Source organism: Rhinatrema bivittatum, chromosome 1 (genome assembly GCF_901001135.1).
Source record: "Rhinatrema bivittatum chromosome 1, aRhiBiv1.1, whole genome shotgun sequence".
NCBI classification, from domain to species: domain Eukaryota; kingdom Metazoa; phylum Chordata; class Amphibia; order Gymnophiona; family Rhinatrematidae; genus Rhinatrema; species Rhinatrema bivittatum.
Window position 1 is genome coordinate 45,279,654 of NC_042615.1, and position 19,996 is coordinate 45,299,649.

Consider the following 19,996-nt stretch of genomic DNA (forward strand, 5'->3'; position numbering starts at 1 on the left):
AGAAGCTGGGGAATGGAAGAGGGAATCAGCTGGAGGGGAGGAGTTTAATAAAGGAGGAGTCCTCTGAAAGGGGTGGAGATTTACAGAAAAGATCAGCGGAAGAGGGTGCAGTTTAAGAGAGGAGATCAGCTGGAGATTGAGGAGGGTCAGCGTGGAGAGATTGTTGGAGGGCGACCACTCGCCCTGCTAATCTGTTTTGGTCATCATCTGGGAGTCCTGTGGATTTTCAAGTGCTAAAATGGAGTCACATTGGCTGAAGGTTTGGGAAGCTCTGGTCTACTCTGCTACAGATTTTTGTATCATCTGCAAACAAATATATTTTATCCTCGAGTTCCACAGCAGTGTTGCTAATGAAGATATTGAAAAGAGCCTGCCCCAACAGCAAATCCTGGAGAATGCCATTGGTCACTTTGCTTTCACCTGAGTGGACTCCATTTACCAACACTCTCTGCATCCTGCTGAAACAGTTCCTCGCCTACTTTACAATTTTCTGGCTTACTAGTATACCATTCAACTCGCTTACCATTCTTCTGTGCGGTACAGTGTCCAAAGCCTTACTGAAGTCCAAAGAGACAACATGTACTGCACCTCCCTACCACTTACGTCATCTTATGAATAAACTCAAGTTTGTCTGGCAAGAACTTCCCGTTGTAAAACCATGATATGTGGTACCTGCAATCTGCTTGTTTCAAGGTGCTGCTCAATCCTTTTCTTTACTAGCGTGTCCTTGGTTTTTTCATACTTTACTCACATTAGATTAACTAGTCTATAGTTGCCCGCCTTCTATCCCCACCTTTATGTAGTGGGACTACATCTGCTCTTTTTCAGTCCCGCGGATCCTCCCCCTGTCTTCAAGGAAAAGATGAATGCAACTGCGAAGGGTGCTGTCAGCATATGCTTGAGTTCATATCCCATCGGGTCCCGTGGCCTTATCCACTCTCTTTTGTGTAAGTACTTCAAGTACCTCCTCCTGTGTCATTTGGTTTGCAATCATTTCACATTTATTAATGCCATTTCCCATCGTAGATCCGTCACCTTCCACTTATGCTTCTATCAAGCATAGGAATTTATTTAAGATTTCTGTCTTTTTCCAGTCTTCCTTTTAGTAAATCCCACTTTCCCCTTTTATCTTGACTATTGCCCCTTTAGCGTTTTATCTCATGAGGGTAAATTTCAAAGGGGCTTCTTCAGATAAAACTGTGCTTTATTGTACAACCCTTATGAAACCTGCCTGCCCGATATGAGTGTAAAATGATGTGCTTGCACCCTGTATGCAAGTAATTTTACACACATTGTGGAGAAGTATTGCAGTGGGTAGAGTCTGGGTGAGAACTGGATTTACGTGCATTTTCTTGGAAAAACTCCACGTACAAATTAGCAGGTATAACTTTTGTGTGGGGAGTTTTGCCAGGATAATTATAAAAGTGAGCTTACCCATGTAAATTCACTTCAAATACTAGTGTAATTTGTTCATGTAACAGCCTGCAAATTTATGAGAGATTTTATAAAATTATTCCCATGTGAATAATTTTTTTACATCAATGGAGAAGTTAGCCAGCGAATACAGGCATAAGTCACACTAGTTTCAAAGCAAGTTTAACATGAATAAGCCTGCTTTGAAACTTATCCTGGCAAAACCATTTGCACACAGTTACACCTGTCATTTGATGTGCGTCATTTTTCAGAGAGAACTTTTGTGCATGCTTTCTAAAATCAAAAAGCATGTGCCAAAGTCCCAACCCTGCCAAGACTTTATCCCTGGCATGCCTCTGTCCTATACCCAATAAAAGTATGTGTATACAGGGTGTAGGCATGTATTAATTGCTCAATTTTCCAAAGGGTCATTTCTGTAGGTAAGGCACTAGTTTACTCTCAGAAGTCCCTTTGAAAATTACCCTCCCTATGTCTAAAGGATTTGCTTCTTTTATTGACTGGGTAATTTTCTCCCCTAATTGGGCCTTTGATCATCCCTCAATTTTTCCTCATAATTTTATTTGCTCTTCTTCACCTGTATTTTTTGTATATTTTGAATGCTAATCTCTTTTGCTATTCTTTTTACATTTGTCAGCGTACCTTATACTAAAATTTGTCACTTTCTCGATGCTCTCTTTTTTGCTGACCGAAGATTTTCCATACCCTTCATTTTGAATTCTTAAGTCCAAGATCTTAGTCTCAGTATCGTTTAGTTCAGGTACTATTCATATACTACAGTAATCAGTGGACCCTAAACATTTTCTTAGTATGAGGTTAGTGACACTGTCTCCATTCGTTAGTACCATATCCAGCATAGCCTGTTCATGGGTAACTGTTCTAATAGTTTCTAAGGAATGTCTCTTGTAGGGCATCCAGGACTTCTCCAATTATGCTGACATTGCGGCAGGTAGGTTCCACTTGACATTGGATAGGTTTAAGTCACCAATAAGGAGGACCTTCCCTTTACAAGCCTTCCTGATGATGTCTCTTACAATGTCTGAATCCATCCCCTTCATCCTGTGCTGAAAACATAGAACAAGACCATTTCAACCTATCTAGTCTGCCCATCAACAATAACTATTCATCTTTGCAATCCCTACCATTCTCTTATGTTTATCCCAAGCTTTCTGGAGGTCTGTATAATACTCCCATGCACATAAATTTCTCTTAGGATTTTCCAGGACAACCCACAGTAATTCAGCTTCTCCTTGCTCTCCCTACATTTCAGTGGCTACTTTTGTGTTCCTATTTTAAGATTTCCTCTTGTTCCTCCCCAACCCCTTTTTCTCTATGCTGACTCTTTCAAAGATGATTATAGCCTGGGATGATCACATCCCAATCCCAGTTTCGATTACCGTATTCTAAGACTCAGTGATTGTAACTCTATCCAAGTCTGCTTCTGTCATAATGGCCTCTAGGTCTGTAATTTTGTTAACCATAGCTCTAGCATTGGAGATAGATACATGATTTTCAAAGGCAATTATCTTTCTCCCTCTCTTTCTCTTTCTTTTTGGGTGGGAGAAAGAACTGGCAGTTTCCTCCTAGTTATTTGGACTTTCAGCTCAGTTGGAAACATGGCTGGTGCCATGAGTCTTCACTTACAACTACCCTGGGATTTTTTTCCATATTTTGTATCTTCTCCCATCTCACTTAGCCTAGTCATCAAAGCAACAATCTTTAGCCAGTGACCATGCACTGGGGCTCCTTCCAGAACCCCACATTCATGGGCCCCAGATCTAGCCACCGGGTGTTGCCATTGTGCAATGTCTAGGACTCCCTCCCTAATGGGCTGTGGATGCTACCTCCCCAACAATTCCAGTCCTGACTGGCTCAGGGAGCAGAACTGAACCCACTGTTCCAGTCCTACTATTCACTAATCCTATGATCCCAGAATGATCCCTGATCGCAAAATCATGTGAGATTTTGCCAATGAGGCCCAGGATCTCAGAAGGCAACATAAGCAGAGAAGCAGCATGATGGATGAATACAATCTCCATCCCTACCTGAAAGAAAGGAAACTTAACTTTCTGAAAGTAGCACAGCCACTGATTCAACTACATCATGACTCGCTGATTTTGTTTTATTTTCCTGTCATTCTTTGTTCTTTTCCTTGTGGGTTCTCTGAATTTATTTTGCCATTCTCCAAGTCTTCTTGCCTGGCCTGTTTTGTGCAACCTGAGTCTTCTCTTGGTTTGAGTCTGAGCTTGTCCTTCCTACATATCAGTTACTGTGATAGCTTCCCATAATCCATAACTCACATTGCCAACTCCCAAGAGGTTTTTTTTGTCTGATGTTTCATCCCCTAGTGTTATTATTAGATTAAAATCTGCTGCTGTTGGAAGTATCTATAGTTGCAAATTCTGACATGCAATATTTATTTATTTATTTAGGCATTTTTATATACCGAAACATATTGTGTACACTTCATGTCGGTTTACATCGTATTTGTGGACAGTCTTTAATGACATGTCCTAAAAAGACATTAAAACAAATAAATAACCCTATAAATACTAAAACCATCTAAAAATAGTCTATACTTAATTTTATAAAATACATAAAATTCATCAAATATCATACTATTTATAAAATAGGGTTTATAATAAACATTCTTTATGATAATCTAGCTTCACGGGGGAGTCGCTAAGAGAAGTCATACTACATTGTTGAAAGCCTGTGCGAACAACCATGTTTTTAGCTGTTTCTTAAAAGGTTGTATACTTGCCTCTAAACGTATGTTCAGTGGAAGAGAGTTCCACAGTTTTGGGCCGGCTATGGAGAGGGCCCTTTCCCTGACTGCATTTAGGTATGCTGATTTGGGAGATGGAACTGGGAGGATATGCCTGTACATATCTGAGAACCCAGAAATTGGAAGTCAAGACTTGATACTCTGGCCTCACTTGGATTTTGGGACTCTGCCCTGTCTTGGTTCTCTTCTTGCCTCTCCCATCACATCTTTAGAGTTTCCTCTAGCAGATCCTCCTCCTCTGCCATCCCACTATCAATTAATGCCTCAGAGTTCTGTTCTGAGCCTCTTCTCTTCTCCCTGTATACTAATTCCTTTGGTATCTGATTTCCTCTCATGGATTTCAATACCTTTATCATACTGATGACGCCCAGATTTACCTTTGTACACCAGAAATTTAATCAAAAATCCAGTCCCAGATCTCAGTCTGCTTCTCTGACATTGTTGCCGCCTTAAACTCAACATGGCCATGACAGAGCTCCATTTCTTTCCCTCCAAGCTCATCTTCCCTCTTCCTCCTTTCTCTATTTTTCTGGATAACACAGTCATCCTCCCTCAGCCCAAACCTAGGAATTATCTTCAACTCCTCCCTCTCCTTCTCTACACATATCCAAAACTCTGCTAAAACGTGCCATTTCTTTCTCTATAACATCGCCAAAATCTATTCCTTCCTTTCTGATCATACTTATTCAGGCTTTCATCTCTTCCCATTTACTATTGCAACCTGCTCCTCAGAGGTCTCTCAGCGAGCCATCTCTCTCAACTACAATCTATCCTAAATTCAGCTGCTTGACTTATCTTTAGTCAAAGTTGCTATACCCATATAACTCCTCTTCTGATGTTGCTTCATTGGCTCCCTATCTGTTCCCACATACAGTTCAAGCCCCTGGTACTTACCTACAAGTGCCTTCTCTCTGCAGCTCTTCCCTACCTCTCTTCTCTTATCTCTCTTTACATCCCTCCTTGTGTTCTCCGCATCAGATAAGTCACTTCTATCTGTGTCCTTCTCCTCTACCACCAATTCCCAACTCCGTGCTTTCCACCTGGCCGCACCATGTGCTTGGAATAGAATGGTGCATCATGCTCCTCTTGCCTTGTTTAAATCCCATCTAAAAACTCACCATTTTGAGGCTGCTTTTAAATATTAAGCCTGATTATCTGTCTTCAGCTTCATTAACTAACTAATTTTAATAGTTTTCTTATCATATGAAACCCCCCAAGTCTCTGATCTGTATGTTTGTCTTGATTAGAATGTAAGCTGTATTGAGCAGGGATGTTCTCTTTATGTGTTATTTGCATAGCACTGTGTACATCGAGTAGCACTCTAGAAATATTAAGTAGTAGTAATAGTAATATTTGTTTCAAGAATGACATTGTTGTGCTCTTATTTTTCTGCCAAATTCTGGTGATATATAATACAGTTTCTGCTGGCTGTGAAGAATGTTACAAAACTCTATAAATATTTTTTTAAAAACCTGATAGTCAGTTGTAGCATTCTGCACCTTGAAGCAAAACATGTTAGTGAAAACAATTTTCAGAAGTATCCAAAAACAGTTTGCTCTAAATGCCACCGAGTCTTTATTTCAATGGTGTGTCCATGCGTATACCTCTATAGAATGAAGAGGGTGCTTTCTATATTTCATCCAGGGGAGGGAGGGTTGCCAGACTCCTACAGCAGTCAGATGTATGCATACATATTGCCTGCTTAAAAAGCTTGCCGTGTGCTCTCTGTGGACACGCATTTCAGTAAGTAGGACCAGAACCAGTAGAAACTAATTTGATGGAAAGTGACTTGTGACAAACTTCAGATCTGGCTATTTCGCATTCCTGACCAGTGTCATTTTGCTTCTGCTACTGTTATAATAGTTTTTCACATTCCTCTGGCAAGAGAGCCATGCCATAAAGTTAAACAGTTTTGGCAGCCTAAGGCTGCAAGTGAGACTGTTCTTATGATTGTAAAAGTACCTCAGTGTGCACTAATAATAAATGCTAATCTGGACAAGAGGAGTGAGGAGCAGAATGCTGGAAAAGGGAATAGGTTCATGAACTAATTCAGGGTTCATGTATTTTGCACAAGCTCATTGAATTAGTTCACAAACCTCTTTGCAAAATAATTTGCACATTTATACAAACAGGATATTCCAGCATCTCCTCAGGTAGCTCAGACAGGGGAAGCAGCCATCTGATTGACTGGTGATGGCTGATTTCAGATCAGTAAACTACAATGATAGAAGCCCTTATTAACTCTTTATGTTGTTTTTTAAATTCAGGTTTTTTTTTTATTTTTAAGAAATGAAATTGCTTTTGACCTAATGCTGTGACAGTTCCTTTTTAGAAAGTGAGCCTTCGCTTTTAGAGTTCAAGTCATTCAACAGTGGCCACATGATTGGTGGATTTATGTACCGGGGCTGCCAGTCTGAAAGGCTGTACGGGAGCTATGTGTTTGGAGACCGGCATGGGTAGGTTTTTTAAAGAGGTTCATTGTATAAACTCTTTACAGCTTAGATAACTTACACGGGCATCACGAAAAGACCAGGAGAGGTGAAAGGCAGGAAATTCAGCTTATTCCACATTTTCCCCAAATATCATCAGTATTTTGGAAACAGGTGCTTACTCGTCTATGTTACAGCACTTGCGAGATATTACTCTGTGATCTCTCTGCCTTAGCAGGATGTTAAGACCTTCCCAGAACCAATGCAGTTAATAGAAATCTGTGGTACATGTCTCCTATGAATAAAAGGCCTAGAAGTATTATTCCATGGCATTAAAAATGATCAGCGCAATGTTTATTTCCTCAAAACTCTTCAAGGGTGTACTCCCTAGATAAAGTCTTATGCTAGATGGGTACCACTTGCATTTAATATTGCTTGTCCAGTTTTGCTGTCTTGAGAGGGGGTGGGAGAGAAGCGGGAAGGGCTTTGACTTTTTGGGCTAGCATCATTTGCACTAACATAAAGATATTGCAGGCACTGTGTTGATTGATGCAGTTCCTTACTATTTGAAGGGCAATTTTCAAATGGCCTACATGCATGCAGACATTACTAAGTATTTTCAAAGTGAACTTAACATAAAAGTTAATTTTGAAAATACGTGGATAATTGACCAAGTGTGCGCACACATTCACTGGCATAAAGTCAGACCTCCTCTTTGGATGATGTAAATTATGCACATACACTTAAATGCCTACTTTTTAAAGTTGAGAAGTATGCCAGTAAGTGCCAACTCCGCCCCCCACCCCCAGCTCTGCCTCCAGATTAACTCTTCTCAGTTTTCTTCCTCTACTTTTGTGCCGAAAATTGGGTTTTATGCACGTAAATTGCCTTGAAAATTACCCCTTAAATATTAGTGTCATCGACCCACTGTTAGTTAGGAAGTACTTTGCAGGAGATTTAAGAGCAGGATAAGCATATCATGTTTTGGAGGTGACGCACCTGCTATCCATGGTGAATATGGAAATGCAAAGCCCTCCACCCAAAGACGATTAATGGTATAATAATACCAGTATTAAATAAGACCGTGCACTCTGGCCAGAGAAACAGAGAGAGAGAGAGAGAGAGAGAGAGAAGCCAAATGGCATCTGGGATGGAGGTGAAATAAAAGCCAGTGACTTGATTCAATCCAGTCACATTGACCTTGCCCATGAGTTTCATAGGGTTCTTTAGGCTCTGAAAAGGTAATTGCAGGCAGGTGGCTCTAAGGGAAGAATGACAGACTGTATATGTTGAACTTAGCTTTACAGTCCTAAGATGCATTCGTTAATAGAAAATGACAAAAATAAATGGTCATGCCATGTTTTCAGTGCTTTAGGTTCTTTTGTTATACAATCAAATATTTATACAGAAGGATGAGAAAGGAATACACATCTTTTAATATGTCTAATTTTGGTCACAGGCTTTTTTGTTTTAACTGTTTGTGATTTTTAAACTTATTTGACATTTTTTTTTGTCTTACTGCAAACATAGTAATATATTTATCTTTATGTGTGTTTGATTCCAGAAATTTTTTACAACTGCAGCAAAGTCCTGTGACCAAACAGTGGCAAGAGAAACCATTATGTCTTGGCAACAGTGGTTCCTGTAGAGGCTTCTTTTCTGGTCACATTTTGGGATTTGGAGAAGATGAACTAGGTAGTATGACAGAAACAAGACCTTACCAAGATGCAAGTTACATGTTAACTTTCAGGATACATAGTAGTTGATATTTACTATGTGACAAATTTAGAATGGCTTTGCTTTCTTTTAATCTCTTGCATGTCTATGCATAGGGGACTTGCAGGTTGAAAAGAAGGGTGGAAGAACTGAGAAGCAGACTTAGCTAACAAGGCTAGTGTTGCATTTTTCCATTTTTTTGCAATGTATTTCTCTCATGCTTGCAAAATTAATAAGAATGGCATCACATAGCATTTGTGTTCAAATGGCATGAATTTAAGTAGGTGTGCAGTTCCAAAGCATTGCAGCAGAGAAAGATGGATGCGTGGGGGGGGGATGGAATTAGCCCAAAATGAGTACAAAGGCTCCACATTTCCTATGCACTCTGTGATGTGATATCCTGTGATGGGAATCCTAGAATTTGAACCTGTAATAACTTTGGTTCCCTAGTAGGGATGCTACTAAAGAGCTAAAGGAACAGCTCCCTTTAGCTGAGCTAGTAACAGAAACCTGCCTACTTAGGCCTGGTTGCTCACATCTATCCCTTTATTACTCCATCCTGTCACAGAGAGCAAGCTACATATGTTCTCATCGAAGAATTTTTGGATGATCACCAACAAGTTGTTTGTATGTCTGACTGAAGCAGCTATTGAAATCATTTACCAAAGATGTTCCTTTCGTCTACATTTCGTGGGCTTCCAGCTGCATTCTGACCCCCTCTGATTTGATCAGAGAGCAACCAATGGCTTGTAGGTTCACTGGTAACTGGACAACAGTGAGGTCAAGAAAGAAGTGCAGGCCTTATTGCACACCAGAAATACGTCTAGTAACTTGTTTATCTTTTTAAGTTAACTTTTCCTGCAAAGATGTATTACACTATTTAAAATTACTATCAATCCCCAGACAAGTAAATGGATATAGTTAAACTACTACTTTACCTTCCCTGATCACCATGAATGTAAATGATCACTGTACATGGCTTCAAAAGGATACATGTAATCATTGTTTTATGGGCTTTGAAATAATTAAGAGGGAGGGGTTGGGCTTCCCTGTAGCAACCTTGTTGACTCACATATGTTCAGGTGAGGAAGTATTGCAACTATAGTTTTTGTAAATGATGAATAGTCCATAAAATATCTTGAGAATAATTCTGAGCGCCAGGGCCGTGGAACCAGTTCCCCAGCCTCAGTGGGGCAGAGGATTCTACTCCCGTTACTTCCTCATGCCAAAGAAAACAGGAGGTCTACGTCTCATCCTAGATCTCAGAAATCTCAACAAATTTTTGAGAAAAGAAAAATTCAGGATGGTGTCTCTAGGAACCCTGTTACCTCTACTTCAAACAGGAGATTGGCTCTGTTCTCTGGATCTTCAAGATGCTTACGCTCACATTCCCATATTCCCTCCTCATCGAAAATACCTTCGATTCCTAGTGGGTTCTCAACATTATCAATACAAAGTTCTACCCTTCGACCTTGCCTCAGCACCTCGGGTGTTCACAAAATGTCTAGCAGTTGCAGCAGCTCACTTGCACAAGCAGGACATGCACGTATTTCCTTATCTGGACGATTGGCAGATAAGGAGTCCAACCAGACAAGGAGCTCTCAATTCTCTCAAACTCACAATAAATCTGCTCCACTCCTTGGGATTTCTCATCAATTACCAGAAATCCCACTGTATGCCATCTCACCTGTTGCAATTCATCGGAGCAGAATTGAACACCATAACAGCAAAGGCTTTTCTTCCAAAGGACCGTGCACAGACACTAGCTTCTTTAGCAAGTTCTCTACAAAGGAGCACACGAATAACAGCGCATCAATGTCTCACCCTATTGGGACACATGGCCTCCACAGTCCACGTCACTCTTATGGCCAGATTAGCCATGAGATTCACTCAATGGACACTCAAAAGCCAATGGATACAAGCCATTCAACCAATGTCTTACCCTATTCACATAACGCAGGAGCTACAGTCTTCACTCCTATGGTGGACGAACATAGACAACTTGCTCAAGGGCCTGCCCTTTCAACAACTGGCTGCACAAGTAACGTTAACTACAGATGCATCCACCTCAGGCTGGGGAGCACCCATTGGCCATTTACAGACACAAGGTGCTTGGACAAAACTCAAAGCTACATTTCAGATAAATTTCCTAGAGCTTCGAGCTATACGTTATGCGCTACATGCGTTCAAGGACTGCCTTTCGCACAAGACTGTTCTGATCCAAACGGACAACACAGCAGCCATGTGGTACATCAACAAACAAGGAGGTACGGGCTCGTATCTCCTCTGTCAAGAAGCTGCATAGATTTGGGACTGGGCCCTGACACTCAATATTTCTCCAGGCCACTTATCTAGCAGGCATTCACAACGTAGTTGCAGATTGCCTCAGTCATCAGCTCCAACCACCCGAGTGGTCTCTAGACCCCCTAGTGTCAACCAAGATATTCCAACATTGGGGACAACCAACCATAGACCTCTTTGCGTCACATCTGAATCACAAAGTGCACAATTTCTGTTCTCTACACAAACAGCAGAACCAACCAGCCAAGGACACATTTGCTTACCCTTAGAACTCAGGCCTTCTATACGCGTATCCTCCGATACCGCTTATAACCAAAACTCTAGTGAAGCTACAACAGGACAGGGGAACCATGATTCTCATAGCTCCGTACTAGCCTCGACAAGTATGGTTTCCCACACTTCTAGACCTCTCAGTCAGGGATCCAATTCATCTGGGAGTATCTCCCTCTCTCATAACTCAGGATCAGGGGCGGTTGCGCCATCCCAACCTTCAATCCCTATCCCTGACAGCGTGGATGTTGAAAGCTTGATTTTGCAACCACTCAATCTTCCACCCAATGTATCTCAAGTGCTTATAGCTTCACGTAAAACTTCAACACGAAAGAACTATTCTTCAAAATGGAAAAGGTTTACTTTTTGGTGCAGCCAAAAAAGTATTGATCCTTTCACCTGCCCCACTACTTCTTTACTAGACTACTTATACCATCTTTCAGACTCTGGTCTCCAGACTTCATCCATACGGGTACATTTAAGTGCAATCTCAGCTTATCACAACAAGATGGGAGATGCACCTATATCATCACAACCTCTTGTCAGTAGATTTATGAGAGGGTTAACTCACATTAAACCACCAATTCGGCCACCAGTCACAGAATGGGACCAGAATCTAATTTTAACAAGGCTCATGCGTTCTCCATTTGAACCCATGAATTGCTGTGATGTTAAATTTCTCACATGGAAGACTATCTTCCTCATAGCCATTACATCAGCTAGAAGGGTTAGTGAGTTACAAGCACTTGTCACATACTCACCCTATACAAAGTTCCTACATGACAGAGTGGTTCTCCGAACACATCCAAAATTCCTTCCCAAGGTACTTACGGAATTCCACTTGAACCAGTCCATAGTTTTACCCACATTCTTTCCAAGGCCTCATTCCCATCCAGGAGAAACAGCCTTACATACCTTGGACTGTAAGCGTGCACTAGCATTTTATATAAACCGCACTGCAGTCCACAGAAAATCTACTCAACTGTTTGTCTCTTATGATCCCAACAAACCAGGTAAAGCAGTGGGTAAACATACTCTATCCAATTGGCTAGCAGATTTGGTGAGAGAAGTAACGGTGGTGGGGCCACTTGGCAACAGTGATCATACCATGATCAAATTTAAACTAATAACTGGAAGGGGGACAATAAGTAAATCTGCAGCTCTAACACTAAATTTGAAAAGGGAAACTTTGATAAAATGAGGAAAATAGTTAGAAAAAAACTGAAAGGTGCAACTGCAAAGGTTAAAAGTGTTCAAAAGGCATGGACCTTGTTTAAAAATACACTCCTAGAGGCGCAGTCCATATGTATTCTGCGCATTAAGAAAGGTGGAAGGAAGGCAAAACGATTACTGTCATGGTTAAAAGGTGAGGTGAAAGAGGCTATTTTAGCCAAAAAAAAAATCCTTCAAAAATTGGAAGAAGGATCCATCTGAAAGAAAATAGGATAAAACATAAGCATTGTCAAGCTAAGTGTAAAACATTGATAAGACAGGCGAAGAGAGAATTTGAAATGAAATTGGCCATATAGGCAAAAACTCATTATAAAAACTTTTAAAAATATATCCAAAGCAAAAAACCTGTGAGGGAGTCGGTTGGACCATTAGATGACAGAGGGGTTAAAGGGGCTCTTAGGGGAAGATAAGGCCATTGCAGAAAGACTAAATGAATTCTTTGCCTCCGTGTTTACTAATGAGGATGTTGGGGAGATACCAGTTCCGGAGATGGTTTTCCGGGGTGATGAGTCAGACGAACTGAACAAAATCACTGTGAACCTTGAAGATGTAGTAGGCCAGATTGGCAAACTAAAGAGTAGCAAATCACCTGGAGCAGATGGTATGCATCCTAGGGTTCTGAAGGAACTCAAAAATGAAATTTCTGATCTATTAGTTAAAATTTGTGACCTATCATTAAAATCATCCATTGTACCTGAAGACTGGAGGATGGCCAATGTAACCCCAATATTTAAAAAAGGCTCCAGGGGCGATCCGGGTAACTATAGACCAGTGAGCCTGACTTCAGTGCCGGGAAAATAGTGGAAACTATTCTCAAGATCAAAATCGTAGAGCATATAGAAAGACATGATTTAATGGAACATAGTCAACATGGGAAATCTTGCCTAACAAATCTGCTTCATTTTTTTGAGGGTGTTAATAAACATGTAGATAAAGGTGAACCAGTAGATGTAGTGTATTTGGATTTTCAGAAGGCATTTGACAAAGTCCCTCATGAGAGGCTTCTATGAAAACTAAAAAGTTATGGGATAGGAGGCGATGTCCTTTCGTGGATTACAAGCTGGTAAAAAGACAGAAAACAGAGAGTAGGATTAAATGGTCAATTTTCTCAGTGGAAAAGGGTAAACAGTGGAGTGCCTCAGGGATCTGTACTTGGACCGGTGCTTTTCAATATATATATAAATGATTTGGAAAGGAATACGACGAGTGAGGTTATCAAATTTGCGGATGATACAGAATTATTCAGAGTAGTTAAATCACAAGCAGACTGTGATACATTACAGGAGGACCTTGCAAGACTTGAAGATTGGGCATCCAAATGGCAGATGAAATTTAATGTGGACAAGTGTAAGGTGTTGCATGTAGGGAAAAATAATCATTGCTGTAGTTACATGATGTTAGGTTCCATATTAGGAGCTACCACCCAGGAAAAAGATCTAGGCATCATAGTGGATAATACTTTAAAATTATCGGCTCAGTGTGCTGCAGCAGTCAAAAAAGCAAATAGAATGTTAGGAATTATTAAGAAGGGAATGGTTAATAGAACGGAAAATGTCATAATGCCGCTATATCGCTCCATGGTGAGACCACACCTTGAATACTGTGTACAATTCTGGTCGCCGCATCTCAAAAAAGATATAGTTACTATGGAGAAGGTACAGAGAAGGGCATCCAAAATGATAAAGGGAATGGAGCAGCTTCCCTATGAGGAAAGGCTGAAGAGGTTAGGGCTGTTCAGCTTGGAGAAGAGACGGCTGAGGGGGGATATGATAGAGGTCTTTAAGATCATGAGAGGTCTTGAACGAGTAGATGTGACTCGGTTATTTTCACTTTCGAATAATAGAAGGACTAGGGGGCATTCCATGAAGTTAGCAAGTAGCACATTTAAGACTAATTGGAGAAAATTCTTTTTCACTCAACGCACAATAAAGCTTTGGAATTTGTTGCCAGAAGATCTGGTTAGTGCAGTTAGTGTAACTGGGTTCAAAAAAGGTTTGGATAAGTTCTTGGAGGAGAAGTCCATTAATGGCTATTAATCAATTTTACTTAGGGAATAGCCACTGCTATTAATTGCATCAGTAGCATGGGATCTTCTTAGTGTTTGGGTAATTGTCAGGTTCTTGTGGCCTGGTTTTGGCCTCTGTTGGAAACAGGATGTTGGGCTTGATGGACCCTTGGTGTGACCCAGCATGACAATTTCTTATGTTCTTAGTTTTGCTAAGAAAAAGCAGGCCTTCCTCTCCAAGGGTGAGTAAAGGCACATTCAGTAAGAGCAATGTCAACCTCAGTAGCACACTATCGTTCAGTGCCAATCCTTTTATGTAAAGCAGCAACATGGAGTTCTCTTCACACTTTTGCGACTCACTACTGTTTCCACAAGGAAGACGACAAGATTCAACTTATGGACAATCTGTCTTAAAGAACTTGTTTCCAGCATAATCCAACTCCTTCCGCATCCAACCTTTCGTGATTTCAGGCTGCCTCATTTTTCCCAACAGTACACCAGTTGTTGTGCCTGTTGCACAAGTTGTACACTGTTGGTCCAATACAAGAATGACTCAGCCTGTAGCTTGCTAATCACCCATATGTGAGGACTAGCATCCTGCTTGTCCTGGGATAAAGCAAAATTGCTTACCTTGTAATAGGTGTTTTCCCAGGACAGCAGGATGTAGTCCTCTTGAAACCCACCCGCCACCCCGCGGAGTTGGGTCCGATACGTTTTATTATTTTATTTTTGGCTAACGCAAATTGCTACAAAAGAGACTGAAGGGAGACCCCTGTGGCCAGGAATATCATGGCATGCTGAGCATGCTCAGTGGGCACACTGTGCCAGTCAAAAGTTTCTAGAAACTTTGACAGAAGTTTTTCCGTATAGGGCTCCATTACTGATGTCACCCATATGTGAGGACTACATCCTGCTGTCCTGGGATAACACCTATTACAAGGTAAGCAATTTTGCTTTGCCTATAACTGTTTACATTTTCTGCAGCACTAACTAGCCCAAAGCTAAAGGTCCAGTTAACTTGAGGGAACCCTCAGCCTTACCCAATCACACATCTCTCCCATCCACCCCCACCTGATCCCAGAGCAAAATTATCCCCTTATCTCCTCTTTCCACCCTGAAACTCACTCTAACGTCATACCGCACCTCAGGCCACAACAGTCAAACCAGGCACACCTACCCTGCCCAGCAAAACCATTCTGATAATAAGTCCCCTCCAGGACCTTTCCCTCACTTCATAAGCTTTTCTTTTAAGTTTTCAAACATGCCTAAAAAGGGTCCATGAGGTCAGCCAGTGCCATTTTGAGTAGCAGAGCCAGCAGGTCAGGAGGAGAGACTGCTCTGCCCTCCTGCAATGCTTGGATTGTCATTTTCAGAAGGGGTAAGTGGAAGGATCCACCGAAGAAGGAGCAGAAAGTAGCAGGAAAGGAGGGGGCTTTCTATGGGTCATGTGGGCCTTCTTGTCCAAGGGTGGGTGGGGAAAGTATTCTGCAGGAGGGGGGTCTTTCTTGGGGGTGGGAGGAGATAAGGGACTCTGGAAAGAGAGTGAAAGATGGGTTCCAGGGGTTATCATGGCCTGCACTGGGCTTTGTGTTTGCCCCCAGTGGTAAAACAAACAAACAAAGTTTATGTTTTATTGGAGGACTAATGAAAATTGAATTACCTTGAACAATTTGTATTAACCTTATTTTATTATTAATGAGTTCTGTTGCATGTATTTACATGCAATGCAACTCATTAATATATTTTACACAGAAGTCCATGTAAACTCTGTATTAATGGTAATGCAGAGTAACACACACAGCGTTAATGCATGTGAAATTGACATTAACACTGTGTTACCTTTAATGCATTTTAGTACATTGGGCCCCCAAAGTGCTCACAATAGAGTCCTTTTCAGTGAAAATTAAGCCATTAAAATTAACAGGAAAACAGACTACTGGATCCCAGCACAGTCACCTTTTGATGAATAAATGTCTGTGATATCAATTTGCAATACAGTATCCAAAGAATAAGTTGATGAATTTTCCATGACTATTCTTTCTCTCCCTAATACACAGATTGCTTCTCAGTGTAAGTTATTCTGCAAATTATTTTCTATGAAACAGGTTGAAATAGAAGCACGCACCACAGTGTGTATATTTAAAACTCCTAGTTCCTCTTTCTGGTTGAATGCAGGTGCAGGGGCTCACAGGGGAGTTCAAGAGCCAGGTTATGACCTATTGCTCCCAGTGTACTTTCCTGACAGAGCGGAAAACAAAAAAGTCTCTTAGGCTTTTGTGGAATCCTCTTGCCCTGTCCCAGTATCGAAAAAAAAAAATCATTCAACACATCAATTTGGAGTTGTTCCAAAATAAATCTTTTTACTGAGTCACTTGATGCAAATGAATTAACTGGAAAACGATACATATGTATCTAGAGCAATCCATACAGAAAATCAAAAGGGAATACACAGTCCAAAAATTATAGTCAATGTCAATCTGCACATACTGAGGGTTTCTTCACCAAGTACTCCATACCAAAAAGGAACTCATAAGAACATAAGAAATGCCATACTGGGTCAGACCAAAACTCCATCAAAACCAACATCCTGCCTCTGACTGTGGCCAATCCAGGTCACAAAGAATAGGTCCAATCCTTGTTCATAACCAGGGATAAACCGTGACTCCCGCAAGTCTACATGGCTAATAAAGATTTTGTTAGGAATTTGCAGCCCCAAAATTTTTGATTCTTTTTTTTTTTCATTTCGAGGAGAAGGGAGGTTTCAGTTTTACAGCTGTACAATATAATGTCACCAAATTCAGGCGGTCGGTGCCATTTATAAAGATCCAGGGCCATAGACAGAGTGAATGGGCTTTGCACCAGCTCTTACCATTCTTTTAGCCAGACCAGCAATAAGAGGGTATGTGGGGGTCTCAAAAGAGGTCCAGCTGAGAAGACCCAGGCCTCTTGGGGCTTTGTTTTAGGGTGGGTCAGAGAGGGCCTGGGGAGGTGCTAGCAGAGCCCAGCTCAGTCCAGCTGCACAAGCCTAAGACCTGGGTTGAATTTTACAGGGTGGGAGGGAGATTGGAGAGCCTCAGGAAGGCCCTTTTTTTTTCAATGTTTCAACTAATATGAAAATACCTTGAAATTTTTTAGTATTTTTGAGGTAAGCTCTTTTTGGTTTGGTCCATTCTAACTGAACTGAATATGGCACATCTTTTTTCCCTATTTACGTATTCCACCCTACTCATGATTTCATAGACGTCTATCATATTTCCTCTCAACTGTCTCAATTATCCAAGTTAAAGAGCCCTAACTTGTTTAACCTGACCTCATAGGGAAGCTATTCCATTCCTTTTAATGTTTTGGTTGCCCTTCTCTAAACCTTTTCTAGCTCCAGAAATTGACAGAATACTCAAGATCGATAGTGAGGCATTATGATATCCTCTGGTTTATTTTCCATTCCTTTCCTAACAGTATCTAACATTTAGGGGGATTTATCATTCTGCGATGAGTACAGCGGAATGATGGCCCACAAAAAAAAAGGGGGAGGGGGTGACAGTGTGCAACTGGCCGCATCGCGGCGGTGCAGTTTTGCCCTCCATGGTGCGGCCACGCCACACACTATCGCCCCCATAGCACCACGGGAAAAGGTGGTGTTATTTCCCACGGCGCTGCCGGCAATAATGTGTAAAACATTATTGCCCGCGGCACTGCCAGGCCTGAACCCCACCCAAGCCCTGCCCATACTCCTGCCCTTCCCCTGATTTAAATAGTACCGCCGCGATGTGGCCGGTATGACGTGCATTAGGGCCTTATCTCGTGCGAAAATGGCACATCCCAGTTTAATAAAGGACCCTAATTGTTTGTTTTTTTGATGCTGCTGGGCTCTGGATTAAGGATTTCAAAGTATTTTTCACATTGATTCCAAGAACCTTTTTCTGGGTGGTGATACCTAATATGGAGCCCAGCATCACACACTGTGCCCATAATTTGGATTACTCTTCACAAAATGGCAGATGAAATTTAGTGTGAATGTTAAGGAGGTGCCCATTTTCTGCCCCTAGGAAAATGTCCCTGCCCCTTATAAATGTGCAGTATGTGATTTCAGCTGGTCTGAGTGCCCTTAGTATGACAGAATTGTCACTAGACCTTGCCTGCCTATGATGTCAGTGTAGTGTCAGTGTGCTAAAGAGGAGCACCACACCCCATTGGGAGGGATGTTAGAAGAGTATAAAACCCCTGCTCCCATATGAAGTAGGAGGCTTTAAGGAGAAGATTCTAAGAACTGGAGTCCTGTTGGAGGGCCTTGCTCTCCGCAGAAAGGGTCCAGAGAAGTTTGAAGGATAGGATTCTCGGAGAGATTTTCCTGCAAGTCCAGAAGTTGAAGAAGAGGGTCCTGAGCAATGGGGACGAGTGTACTAGGAGGTGTCAGAGGAAGGATGGCCTGCCTGGGAAAGTCTACCAGAGTGAAGTTGGAAGCTCTAAACGAAAGAAGATTTCCCTGGAGAGTATGTAGATCAGTGTATTGGGAGATGCCAGAGGAAGGGGCAGCCTGTCTGGGAAAGTTCACCAGAGTCAGAGAATGGTTCAGTCAAAACCAGCCTGAGACTGCAAAGAGGAGAGTAAGAGTGAGAGAAAGAAGCAAAGACTTTGGAGGAAAAGATAATAGTTGCCAAACAGATAATGGGAGGGCCCAGGGTGTAAGGATTACCCATCCCAAAGAGCTGACCTATTTTGGAAGAATTTAATTTTTGTAACTGTGGAGTTTGATTTCTGTTGTGCATCGTTTTGGACTTTGATTTCCCTGCCATCACTCAGTAAAGATTTTTATTTTGAACTGCAGCACTGATGTGGAGAGTGTCTTTTTTGACAGTGCCTGGACTGATGTGCAAGAAGATCCCCTGTGAGTAGAAAACCTTAAGGTCCCAATATTCAAAACTAAACATTTATTTAAGTTAGCTGGATAAGACTTATCCAGATAACTTAAATGGGATATTCAGTAACACAGCTATGCTGCTGAATATCCTTGTACAAATTGCTACTTAGCAGGGACCCTCAAGAGGTCATGGGGCCTTGCATGGTCTGTGGCCTTCCCCATGTGCCCTTGGGCCCAGAACTGGAATGGGACGGAGCTACATGAACAAGTGAAAAGTGATGCATATAAGGAAGACTAATCCAAACTGTAAGAACTTGATGCTGGGCTTTTCCCCTTATTGGTATTTGAATTACTTGGTGCAGATCAGTTGTTTTAAAGAAAAACACTTTTCTTGAAGAAAAACAGATGAGTTCCTGTTGAATCCATTTCAGACAGCAACTCTATAGACTTTCTCCTTAATGGGCAGTGCTCCAAAGGAAAAATCCACTGTTAAGACACTCTAAACAGACCAAGGAGCGTGGAACTAACTCCTCGTTCACCCATCCCTCCTAAATATCTTCTCAGGCTCAAGATCCCCTAAGACCTCAAGAAACTCCCACTCCTGGGTGCCCAAATGCTTCTCCCTTGAGCCTCAGCATACTGCTAGGACAGGATGGGAAAGAAGAAAGCACCCTGATCCCAAGTGGGCTCATGAGTTATGTAGAACGCACTTCTTGAGAACCACCTCTCATTTGGGGATTGTCAGAGAAAACTATATAGTATATACTCCTATTGTGACCTCATCATTTAGTGTCTCTAAGGACTCGGATGTCTCTAGTAAGGGACACTGTGATACCTTTTATAATACACACACATACACACACACACACACACACACACACACATATATATATGACAAAATGAAAAATGGAGGATAGGCAGGGGAAAGGGTAATAGTATTGTTAATATAAATAGTGTTGCAGAAA

General features: G+C 41.5%; 1 protein-coding gene across 4 annotated transcripts in view; it reads left to right on the forward strand.

Moving 5' to 3' along the window:
- HHIP (hedgehog interacting protein) overlaps positions 1-19,996 on the forward strand; it is a 438,585-nt gene that overhangs the window by 309,700 nt on the left and 108,889 nt on the right. For all 4 annotated transcript variants that reach the window (XM_029600029.1, XM_029600180.1, XM_029600103.1 and 1 more), the window contains exons 10-11: positions 6,552-6,675; positions 8,213-8,343. In XM_029600029.1, coding sequence (XP_029455889.1) covers positions 6,552-6,675; positions 8,213-8,343 — 255 coding nt within the window. The remainder of the gene's footprint in view (positions 1-6,551; positions 6,676-8,212; positions 8,344-19,996) is intronic.